Genomic DNA, 12,552 nt, shown 5'->3' on the forward strand with positions numbered 1-12,552 from the left:
TTCAGCATGGTTTACAAAAAGCATGTGTACAATGGACAACAGATAATTTCAAAAGATAATAGATAGTATCTTATATTTCTGCAGTGTCCATCTCAAGATACCTGCAAAGAAAAACTAATAAAATATAGTCCAGGTTACTTGAAAATTACTTAATCTGCTGATATATATATATAATCTTTCTGGCTGAAAGTCAAAAGAACTTCTTTCAGTCTACACTACCACTATTTTACCAAATGAAGTAATACATTTACTTACAGACTATGTTGAGGGTTGCTTAAAATAAATATAGCTATGGTAAATAATCTAATCAGGGGAAAATTAAAATAAACTGATATAATTCTAAACTGATACAATTTACAACGAAGTCTTGATTATAAAAGCCCAGACCTAATTTAGATTTAGACAAGAGATTTTGTCACAGAAGTGGTCTACAATATTTACAGGGTAGTATTTGTGCTACGTGCAGTTAACAGTAATTCAGGAAGAGCCTACAGAAAAATCCTGATGCCTTTCTGAAAGGTATCACCACACTTCCTGTTCTAACAAATTTCATGGTCCACTAAAGAGCTGTAAATTTGACTGAACATGAGAAGGAAGTTACCAGCAACTACAGAACTGTTTGTTTGCCCTTCTCCCTCACCTTTCCAGTTGAAAAATTAAATTCCTACACTGATCAAATATTCCTGGCGATAGTGGAGGATTAATTTTGTGGGTCTTCATATTGGAGAGCAAAATATTTTTAATTTCAGTTCAAATTTAAAAATGTTTCAAGTTGCTCAATTCACTAAACAGTTGGAGTCAGCTGAGCATTTGACCACCTCATAGTATTTAGGCAGCTTACTGTGAATGGAACAAATAGTGCTCTTGGTTATCTCCCTAAAAATTCGGTATAGCAGAGTACAGTCAGCATCCAACTTCCTTAAAACAGCACATCCCATGCTAGCCAAAGAAAGGATTTGGGGAGCTTCCAAGCTGAGGTTTAGATAAAATTCAGGATTCTAAACAGAAACAGTTTGGAAACCTTTCATTACAATTTTGGTTGGTTTTTTTTTTAGCATTTTGAGCTTTTAACCAACTAGGACCTTTACTCCCAACATGGGAACAAAATCCTTAAATAGCAGCTCCTTACTGGTAGAAATTAATTTTTTAAAGCTGAATTCTTAGTAGAATCACAAAAGTAATGAATGACATATGAAGAAAAGTCCAAAGCAGTTTATGGCTTTTTAGAGAGGAGAGGAGGAATTAAAAAAGAGGTAGGGCATTTTTATAAAATATAAGATGAAAATAAATTGAAGAAATACTCATAATTATTTGTGCACATTGTGTCCATGCAGTATTGACTATCTTTACTGATGCAGTCATAGGCCAACAGAATATAATCTAAAACATAACTATTCTTCTCTTCATTTGTTCAAACAGTCAAATAAATAATTTGTCCATCTACATATCATCAAGCCTCTGTCAAATTTTCTTCCACAATAAGCAACAATAATAGATCAGATGTTGAAATCATCACTTTGTAAAATGATAACTCACCTTTCTTGCCTGGTGGTATGACCGTGTTCACAGACATCATAAGATACATTCCTGCAATCAAGGGTTGCCTGCAATGGAAAATCCAAGCTCTGACTGGATTTATGTTTTACAGAGGACTGATATACAAGTCCTCTGTAAAACATAACTGCAAATGACTTGATATCCAATACCACTTGATACCACTAATTTCTAAACATTGGATTACATCTGAAACAGGTCTCCTAAAAATGAAGCTGTTTCAAAGCAGTTTCCCTCTCCTTCTCTTGTTTGCTACCATTTCTAAAGCATTTTCTGCAAAGTATGTGAAATAGAACAAAGCTATCATCTGCATAATTGCTGTTCTCATCCCAGATTTCTAAATATGAAACTCTTAAACTGTATTAACCCAGTACTCATAGTACAGCTGTGTCAAGTTTCTTAGTAGAAATGAAATTTTTTACCAACGAATGACATGACTTCATAATTCTTAATATTGTGAATTCTTAATATTAACATTTATTTCAAATGTTTTCAATGGATTCCACAATTGCTACTGCAATAAAAAAATAGGTAAGCATTTTTAAAAATACTCACTTTTGATGTGTCAGATGTAAAGTTACACCAGAGCAGTCCTTGTGTTTATCTGTACAAATTGTGAAAGTTTCATCATTAGCAATTGAATCCCTGCAAATTACTACATATTGATAAGATTTTTCTGCTGTGTAAAAAATAACAGAGAACATTACAAGTTTTAATCTTACTGTGTGCAGTAAAATTCTTATACTTGGAAATACTACTGAAATTTGTACAAACCTGATCATCTCACTTGTAGAAATCCTAATACAAGGAAAAACTTCAGTAGATGAAAACTACTGTACTAGAAAATTTAGATCTTTATGAAGTAGCATCTGGGAAATGAAACAGTATCATGTTTAGACTAGTAGAAAAAGTAGTTTTGTTTCAAACAAATTATATTTTGATCAAAATTAGAAAAATGAAAGGTTTGTGAAAAGCAATAATTTTAGACATTATAATGCAGCTGCCAGAAATCCTTGTAATGAAAGTCAGCAGGTGAACCTGATATACCAATATAGACAGCAATTCTACTTAAAATTGGATATCCTAGAAGGTGAGAAAAAATAGCTAATTCATTTGTCAGTGCACTGTATCATCATTAGCTGATACATCTGGCATTTTAATTTATAGACCCAGCCATCTTGACAGTTACTAAATTATAGTTAGCCATCTGGGAGTTCAATCTTTCCTTCTTTTTAAGCAAGTTTCTTTTTCTAATGTTTATACAATAACAGTTGTAGTTAAAAGATGGATCTAACTCCAAAGTAAGTAAACAGAGCATTCTGAAAAAATATTAACCATCAGTACATGTTTCAGATAAGAAAGAGATCAGAGTATCTATAGTAACAGCCAGTAATTTCTGAGAGTTTTTCTTCCCATAAATAGCCAGATTCCAAACTGAAAAAGTGGTGCATTTCAAAAGAAAAAAGGATAATGGCCAAAGTGGGACAACACATGGAAACTTGACAGAAAACTTGAAACTTGACTTAAAAACTGTCAGTTCAGTTTTTCACACATTAGCTCTTTCAGTCACCCCCCATGTCACTAATAAAGGATAATACTCAGTTTGCTTTTCACCATCACTGATAGTAGAATTTACAAGAATTTGTTTTCACTATGTTCACAAAGTAGATCTGTAAATTAATGTATGTGCTATTCAATTGAAATAGCTCCTAACACAATTTCACCGTGTTCTCATAATGCTCATTATCACGGCTTCTATAAATTCTTATAGAAGAGTTACTCCAGCTCTGTGCATCCCAAAAAACACTTTTGGATTTAAAAATCTGAATCACTATACCACAGTTGCACATTTTCAAATAGCAACAAAAAATCTAAGTCTTCATTGTACAGAGAAAAGAAAAATAAGAACAGTAGCTCTTTCATCAAGATTACTTACAAGAATCAAGACTACCAAATCAAGAATCCAGAAGTGCCAAAAAGACTAAGTTATTAGAACAAAAGAAGGGGAATGGTAAGAAAACATTCAAGAGAAAGAGAAACTAAACCCCTTTTCAATTATTTTAGAAAAAGTTCAATATATGTATATACTGTTCATCCTCTTCCCTGCAGCAGCTTCACTTACAATCACAAAACCTCCGTGTTTGCTACACAGGTGTTTGTAAAGTCTCTTCTGCCCCACTCTCCTCATTTTAAACAAATTTTTTTCTTATTTATGTAGCACAGGTGATGCTCCAGAGCTCCGTTTTTATAAGTTTAATATTGTTGGAACTCTGCACTACATGAATTTCAATGGAAATTGAAAATGCTTGCTTCCTCTTGGAACATTATTACTTAAAGTAATAATATTTAAAATTTTAAAATGCAATCAGTCATTTTGTGTCTCTCAGTTTTGGAACTTTAATTGAAAACATCACCATTCTATCTTCTGAAAACAGCTCAAAATTATTCCCAACCCATCAAACTAATTTCATAATTGAAAAATTTAGCGCTTACTAGCTCATAGTCATAAAAGTAGTACATAGGAGGAGGGGGAAAAAACCCTCAAATATTATTTCTGTTTGGCAATATTATTTTGACACAATTTGAATTTTCAGAACATGGAAAAAATGCTGACTGCATTTTCATCTAAAAAGAGCAATTTCAAAATGAACTGAAGATAGCTGGAAAGTTGCTACTAATAATTACAATTGTTATATATAAGGCAACCATCTAAATCAGTATCAGGAGAAGCACAAATGAACTTCATGATCATTGTAAAGTATTTAATCTGCAGTGCTCTGTTAAGAATAAAATAATGGATGGATACATTTGTCTAAAACTTTCAGGAACTCCTACAGTGCTTTATAATTCTGTTTTAGTTATATTTAGCCATAACTGAACTAAATGTTTTTCTAACAACTACAGAGGGATGCTGGAAATGATGTTTCCCTGCTTCTTCTTCCTTCAGTTCACCTCTCTGAAACACTCAGAGCTTTGAACACTTCACTGAATAATGCTGACAAGTTGTGCTCTGCCTTTTGTGTTCTGTGCAAGTATAACACAATCATATAAAATATTCCCTGTCTTTATTTACTCATTTCAAACAAAGCCAATGATGCATGGTACACTGGCTTCAGATTTTAAGGATATAATTTTTAAAAATTGTGCATGACAACATTGCAATGATCACTAAAGTTTAACTGCCAATAAACGTTTAAATGTTCTCTAGGAGAAATATCTCAAATACTAGAAATACTCAACAGTTTTTCAAATTAAATACTCACACCTGATATGAAGGCAAATTATGCCTAAAGAGAAACACTTTCCTTCTATAAGTTGATTTTGCTAAGACTTCTGAAGCAAGCCTGACAGGCTTTCTGCTAACCTGTCTATCCAGATCTACAGTCCTGAACTCTCCAATTACACGCATGAGAATCTGCCACAGACACTGAGACTTCTAGGACTTCCTAGATACTAAAAATGTGATGGGTTTTTTACTCATAAAAAAAAACACTCTTGAAAACCTACTTTCTTTGCACTCTGAGTATGGGGATTATAAATTACTGAACACTCTGATCAAACTATTTATTCAACTTCACTGCTCTGTTTCTAGTATTTCATAGGAATAGTATAGCACTCAATCATGGTGACTGGAATACAAGCTCCCACTGCAACAGAGGGGCGCTTTTTATGAAGCTCCAAACCACTTGTTATTTCAAAGTCAGCCCTTGATTTGTACCAGAATCTCCACATACTGTCTCAGAATTAGCTTTGCTTCAATAAAGGCAAGAAGTAGCCTCAAAGGTGAGCACAATTCCTGAGCAAGGCAATTCCAAAGCTAATGCCCATGGGGAAGTAACTTTGTACAAGTTATATTTATTGAGCAAAGATATGCAGCACAAGACATGAACTTGAGGTACTAGTGAAGAATGAGACAAATCATACTGCATTTAATATTGGTATCTAATATTGGATACATAAAACTACCTTAATTTTTTTTAAGCAAGTCGAGGTGCTTGTACTTGCCAATCTGTTCACTCACCCAGTATCAATTCAGTAAAATTTATTTTTAAAAGTCTAGTATTAAATCTGGAATTAAACTGTACCTTTACTCAACTTGTGAAAAACAAAATGCAAACACACTCCCTAGTGACATTTTCACAACTTAACTTTCCAGAAGAAAGGAGACAATTGTTGATCCTGGTTCAATATAAATTTTTTAACAGATGAAGACCTCATAAAGGTCACAGATGACTGATTTGCTAAAGGATATAAAAATATACCATAGCCATGAATCTCTGTGAATATGAAAAGCTAATTTTATTCAAGACAGTGGCTTATTCAAGAGAATGTCAAAGAGAAGCACATCAAATCTAATGTTCAGAATAATATTCAGAGTAATGTTCAAATGACAATATACAACTCACATTCTCATGAGGAAACAGACCTTTTTAAGACATCTACTGGCTTGGTGGACAAGAGTAATTACTCTCCCAACCAAAAAAAACAAACCCTAAAAAAACACTAAGAAGTCTACACCACACTGAGAAATTATATGTTATTATATGCAATATGGGTAACATAATTCTTGCAGAGTGTGATAGCAGGGAGAAATAAATCTACTCTCAGTGAAAAGCTGGGGATTAAAAGAAGAAGCTGAGAACGCAAGAATGCATTGTTCGTTGTGCAAAAAGGAGAGAGAACAAGAAAGGAAATGAAAAAACAACCAAAGCTGAACAAAGGTGAAAGACTGCCTCATAAATTTGCTCCAAACATTGACAAAAAATTATAAATTGCTTCAAACAATGCAACAGATGCATACATACAAAATGATAGAATGTGAAAACCTTCCATTTCAGAATAGCTAAAAGACCTTATCATTGATAACTTCTAAACACTTTGATTCTTGCGGATAACAATTATATTCTTACATGTGCTGGAAAGGACTAAGATAATAATATGGCAGATTAGAAACAACATTAGTCTTTGTTTTACAAAGAGAAGGGGGGGAAAAAAACCAACATTCCAGGCATTAGAAAAATACAGTATTTGTTAAAATTCAGATTCAAAGGTGCTTACACAGAATAATAAAATAAGACCAGGATTACAACTGCATTGCATATCCCTACAGCCCAATTTCAAAGCTGACTGGGTGCCCTTACAGACCTAAAAATGGGTGGATTTACTTTAATTTGAATCTGAACTCAAAACACGTATGACTATATAAAAAGGCAGACAAATTTCTGACAATTTTTTACTTGCTTACTTGTATCCACTATAAGGCATAACTCCACAATAATTTTTGCTTTCACAATACAAAAAGTAAAAAAAATGAAATAGAGAAATCAATATTTTTCTAAGATGGCTCTTCACATATTTTTTGTAGAATATATTTTTGGTTCTCCAGACTAAATTTTATTCTGTTTCCTTTAGACTTGGTACAATAAGTTTAATTTTGTTATCTGAGAGTAAAGTGCACACCTAAATATGAATTCTTAGCTCAGGATTATAGGTAAGAAGGGATGGAAAGCAGAATTATTCTAATCTAATAAAATGTCCTAAACCTTCATAGTAGTGTTCAAAGATATTTAATGCATAATTTTCAACTAGTTTCACAAGTGTTTTTAAATTTCAGTAATAACCTAAAGGGATTTGTCTGGTAACTAGATGTCTGTTGATAATGACAGGCATAAGAATAGAGTCAAAGCATAAGAAGACAGTCATTGAAAATTGTATATAAGCCCATGCAGTTTTAGCAATTCAGAAGAAAAGATAAATGATGAAAGATGCTCAGTTAACTTGTTATGCTTTCAGAAGTATATCAAGGATTCCAAAGCATTGTTCAGAGTTTACTATTCTGACTTACCAGTAATTACAAATATAAAATATTTGACTTTATGTAGTAGTTATGTATTCTCATCCAATTTCACCTCCTATCAGTTTTGGAGGGAAAAATGCTGTAGATAAAATAATCAACTCTCATGTTCAACTCTTTGAAAAAGAACATTTTCCATTTAATTAACCAGGAATTAAATTAATTCTGTCCAGCAAAGGGCCACAAAGATTATGAAGGAATTGGAGCATCTCTCCTGTGCGAATAGGCTAAGAGAGCCTATTCAGAGAGAGATGGATCTGAAGGGAGGGTGCAAAGAAGAGGGAGCCAGACTCTTCGCAGTGCTCAGCGACAGGACCAGAGGTGATGGGCACACACTGAAACACAGGGTCTTCCACTGAACATAGGGAAACTTTTTCACTGTATGGGTGACTAAACACTGGCAGAGGTTGCCCTGGAATGCTTCTACCCCTGAATGTACCTGGACACAGGCCTGGACAAGAGGCTGCAGGTGGCCCTGCTTGAGCAGGGAGGGCATGGGTCAGACAACTTCCAAAGGTTTGTTTCAATCTCAACCATTATGTGATTCTGTGAAACACTCAATGACAAGAATAACCATATTGCTATGCTTGAAATGAGCATTTCATCTTAAAAAAAAACCAAAACCCCAGCCAAAAAAACAAAAAAAATGACACTGTCTTCACAAGTTACATTTTTTCCAAACACAAATACTGTGACTGATTGGCTAGTGAATATTATCTACTAACAATCTACTCAAGTAAGATGACAGGTTAACTGTGTTCATACCTGTTACAACTTCATTAAACAAAACACTGAATTATATATGGAAACCCCAAGTTTCTCCCTAAATGTAAAATTATTAATCTGCTTTCTGATTATTTAAGTCATTTGCTCCACAGTTTTTGAAGAAAAAAAATGGTGTTCACCTTTCAAATATTTATAGAGAAAAATTAAGTTTATGAAGTCAAGTTAACACAAAAACTGTATTCCAAATATGCCCAATGATCTTTGCAAATGGCACTAACAGAAAAATTATTTTCTACAGGTAAATATTTTGATTATGTAGATGATACAACTTACAGAGCAAATTTCCAAAATGCATACCTCTAAATGCACTAACATCTCCATAATGTACCTGGAGAACAAAGTATCTGCTACCCGTTTCTCCTCCAACTCTGAATCCAACACCTAAGAGAAGGAAAATGTATTGTTTTCAGAAAAAATAAAATGTAAGATGATTCACCATCACTACCAATATAAAAAATACAAATCACTTCACTGGCTTAGAGTGAAAGGAGTAGAAAATTTCAAACACCACTGAAGAAAACTTTGTCCTGAAACCCAGGAAAACCACCACCACACTGATTCCAAACAGACTATGAAGCTAGGACCATAACTTAATTACGAATAAGTAGCTGCTTTATGCAGAGAATTCTCTCAATCAAAGAACATTAATACAGATCTTTTAAAAATCCAAAATAAAAATGAAGCCTTACTATCCATGTAGGATTTGGTGGACCTTTCATTTATTTCTCATACAACCTCTGCATGATATAAACTAATTAACACTAATTTACTAAGAAGACATTGAGAATGAGAAGAGAAAAAAGTCTGCAGTAAAATATTTTTAGATTTAAATTAATATTATATGCAGAAAAAAATCTTGAGGAAATTATGCACCTATGTTACTTGATGAGAGAAACAAGTACAGGCACAAAACACTACAGAGAAGCTTGAAATAATCTGAAATAATGAAATTGCAAATCATCATCATCACGAAAAGGGATTTCTCTAAGCCAATTCTACAATGGACACTTTTCAAAAGAAGCAGAAAAACAATTTCTTTGTATTTGGTCACAGTAAAATGCAAAGCCACCTTATAAATGGGACTGCAGCCTCTCTGTGCACAAATGAGGAATCTTTATGAATACACCCTACAAACCTTGTATTTTTGCACAGCTTACCAACAAGAAAAGTATCAATAGCTGGGATTTAAAAGCAAAATTTCTACATGATCTTTTAAGTACAAAATATCTATAAAATCCTCCATGTAACAATGTTTTTTAAACTTGACATTCTGATAACCAAATCAAATAACATTTATGTTGGTAAGTGTGTAAATGGATTATTAAAAAAAGCATTTTCATGAGATTGCCCCTGGCTATGAAAATGGGAAGTAAACTATGAAAGAAAAAAATACTTAGAATTTAAGATACTTTCAGATCAAAGCTATACAGATGGTAGGTATTTCTAAGACTGTCAGGGTTATTACAAAGAAGTACTTCACCCTGTTTTTGAGACATACCACTCCAAGTAGCTTAAAATTCAGTAGGGTTGTCTATTGTACAAGAAAATGGGTATACAAGCATGCTGCTCAACTGCATCAAAGCATTAAAAATGAAAAACACATTAAATTGCCAACATATACTTTAAACAGGAAAAATTCAATGTTTCAATTGAATTTATGCTTTCCCAAACAAACAAAAACATTTTACTGTAGTTTGTGTGCTACTGAGAGATACATAAATGGTAACTTTCTAGTAAGATATAGCAGGAAATGCAACTAATGCTATATAAAAATAATCAGTACATTATGATACTTATCTTTGTCTTTTTTACCCCTATAGAAATCCATAATGGTATAGCAAATAGAATGACAAAAACCCACAAGTATATTAGCTAGCATAAGATATTTCATAGTTAATTAGGTTGATATTTATACAGTTGCTATCAATTAAACACAATAAAAATATTACAGGATGGTCTCAGATATGCCAGGTTCTTACTTCCATGTCCTCCTTTTTCCCCTGCCCCTGCACACAAGAACTGCATATTAAAGGGCCAATACCTTTGGGCAGCCTGGTGGGTGGAGCATTTCTTGCCCAAGCATACAAAATGTTAGATTTATCTTTGCATGTTCCTTCATCACAGTCCCTAAAAATATGGGGAAAGAAAAGGGAATACAATTTTTAAAGTTTTGAAATCAGAAAACAGCAGTTGAGTTACATGCAAAAACTAATTTTAAGATCTATGAGGATGTTTTTTTGAATGTATGCTGATTAAACACAGTTATTTTAATGCAGATTGCTTTCACAGATATTGGTATAAGTTCCACTTTCTTTTATTTCCCTCCCTGTGCATTAAGGCAGCGTTAGACAGTTCTGATGGGCCCTGTCAGCCTATTAATCAGTGATGGAAAAAGTGAAGGAACGTTTTATGGTAATGAACTTTATGAAAATCTCTAGCATTATTAAGTGATGCAAAATGACAAAGGCTGCCACATTTACACAGAGGAATAGGACTCATGCACAAAGCAGAAAAAAAACCCCACAAAACATAAAATTGATTATTTAAAATAAATTTAAAAATCATTGTCAAAAAAAGTGACAGAAAGCTGTACATGAACCCAAAGACTGAAGGCACTCATGCCCTGCACTTAATGTGAGCTCGTTGCTTAAAGACAATTCTTATTCCACTGCATGATTTGTTTTTCAAAATAGAAAAGTCACACACATACACACACAAAAAAGAAACAATCACCAAAAAAATCCCAAACAATCAATCACCAAAAAAATGCAAAACAAAAACCCAAGGAAAAACAAAAAGAAAAAAGAAGGGTTTGCCAAGTTAACAAGCCACAAACAGGTCACAAATATTTACAGTAACAGAGAGCTTGAGTTGTCCCTAGCCTCTGCAGCTAGCACTATGCAGGTGACACTGAGGGTGAAGAATGAAAGACTCTCAAAGCCTGGTAATTCTAGATACCTTCAATCTGCAAGAACTGGTAAACCTGAGAAAGAGACACCACCAAGTCTCAATTGCCAGACACATTCGTACAGACAGCACAATGTACCTGGACCACATCCAAGAAGGCACGGACTGCTATATGTGGGCGTAGGCTGCATGATACACACGGATAATCAAAAAAGGGACCCTAAGGAACTTTCCGAACACCCACCTAGAATACACTTCTCCCTCTTTATCCTGAATTAGGGAAAAGGTATATTTACAGGGTATATTTGTACCTTCTTCAAATGGCAAAGCATCCATGGCCCTGAGCACAGAGTGTAGAAGGTGTGCAGCACACACAAGTATGACTTTTAGAAAGCTTCACCCTGAAACTATTCAGATTACATCAACAGACTCAAGCCAGATGCAATGAAGGTTGGCATCTATGCCAGTGTTTCATTCCAAACCAAAATGGTACAGGCTCTGCTCTGTTTATCACTCCCTGTAAAATGATACTTAGGAAAACATTTGCATATGTAAGACATGGTTTCAGTCACCTGAAATTGTGGGGAAAAAAGAGTGCCACACAGTGTGAAGAAGAGTATAAACACAAAAAAGACGAGGACATCTAGCAGATGCAGCTCATTTATGTTTCTGCTGAGAACGGCCAAGCCATATGTGCAAATGATGATGATGCTTTCCAAGTCTCTCTCAGAGATAACCAGCCCTTCCGGAATGTGTTTTAAACCACGTCAGCAGGATATCATGCATTTCTTTCATCCCAGCGAGCTTTATTGCAGCCTAGCTACTGTATTTAATTCTGACTGAAAGCTCTGCCATAATCATGAGAGTCTCAAGAGAAAAGGGAACACATCACTTCTTTTTTAGTAGTTATACTCACAACATGTATTTGTAGACCTTCATAACTAAGAGTTTGGTCACCTTGCCCCTCAAACATGCCCATGTCCCAAAGGACAATCAAAACTTACTTCAAGATAAGTGAAATGTTTTGATGTGTGAAATAAGTTTCAGCTTATTCATAACATTTCATAAGCGAAATGTTTCAGCTGAAACTGCAAATTATGCAGCTTCCCACTGCTATAATTTGTTACTATACAAAAAACCCAAAAGACTACATGGATCTAACCTAGTATTGAGCTGCACAACTTGGGAACTTGGGAATGTGTTGAAGAGATTGTTTAGGAGAAATGCCAGAAGGAACTACAAGCACAGTCACAGCTTTACCACCACTTTACTTTGGGCAAAACTGTCTTTAATTTATACCGCAGTATTTCTAAGAACACATTAATTAGGAAAAAGTCCTGTGCATGATGCTTCCAACTTTTTTCCAAGAGGCTACTAGAATGGAGGGATAAGACTGCAGGGGACGAAGATAAAATACAAGTACTGGTCTTTAATTTCATTTAAAAAATGGT

At 34.1% G+C, this 12,552-nt stretch overlaps 1 protein-coding gene across 6 annotated transcripts in view; it reads right to left on the reverse strand.

The window, feature by feature from the left end:
- The window catches only part of PAM (peptidylglycine alpha-amidating monooxygenase), a 117,180-nt gene that overhangs the window by 35,386 nt on the left and 69,242 nt on the right, over window positions 1-12,552 (reverse strand). For all 6 annotated transcript variants that reach the window (XM_054281132.1, XM_054281124.1, XM_054281117.1 and 3 more), the window contains exons 6-9: window positions 10,236-10,321; window positions 8,492-8,575; window positions 2,110-2,158; window positions 1,537-1,604 (exon numbers count right to left, since the gene is read on the reverse strand). In XM_054281132.1, the coding sequence (XP_054137107.1) occupies window positions 1,537-1,604; window positions 2,110-2,158; window positions 8,492-8,575; window positions 10,236-10,321 (287 nt within the window). The remainder of the gene's footprint in view (window positions 1-1,536; window positions 1,605-2,109; window positions 2,159-8,491; window positions 8,576-10,235; window positions 10,322-12,552) is intronic.

This window comes from Melozone crissalis, unplaced genomic scaffold (genome assembly GCF_028551555.1).
Source record: "Melozone crissalis strain CALT ecotype California unplaced genomic scaffold, PUWL_Pcris_2 ptg000005l_1, whole genome shotgun sequence".
Classification (NCBI taxonomy): domain Eukaryota; kingdom Metazoa; phylum Chordata; class Aves; order Passeriformes; family Passerellidae; genus Melozone; species Melozone crissalis.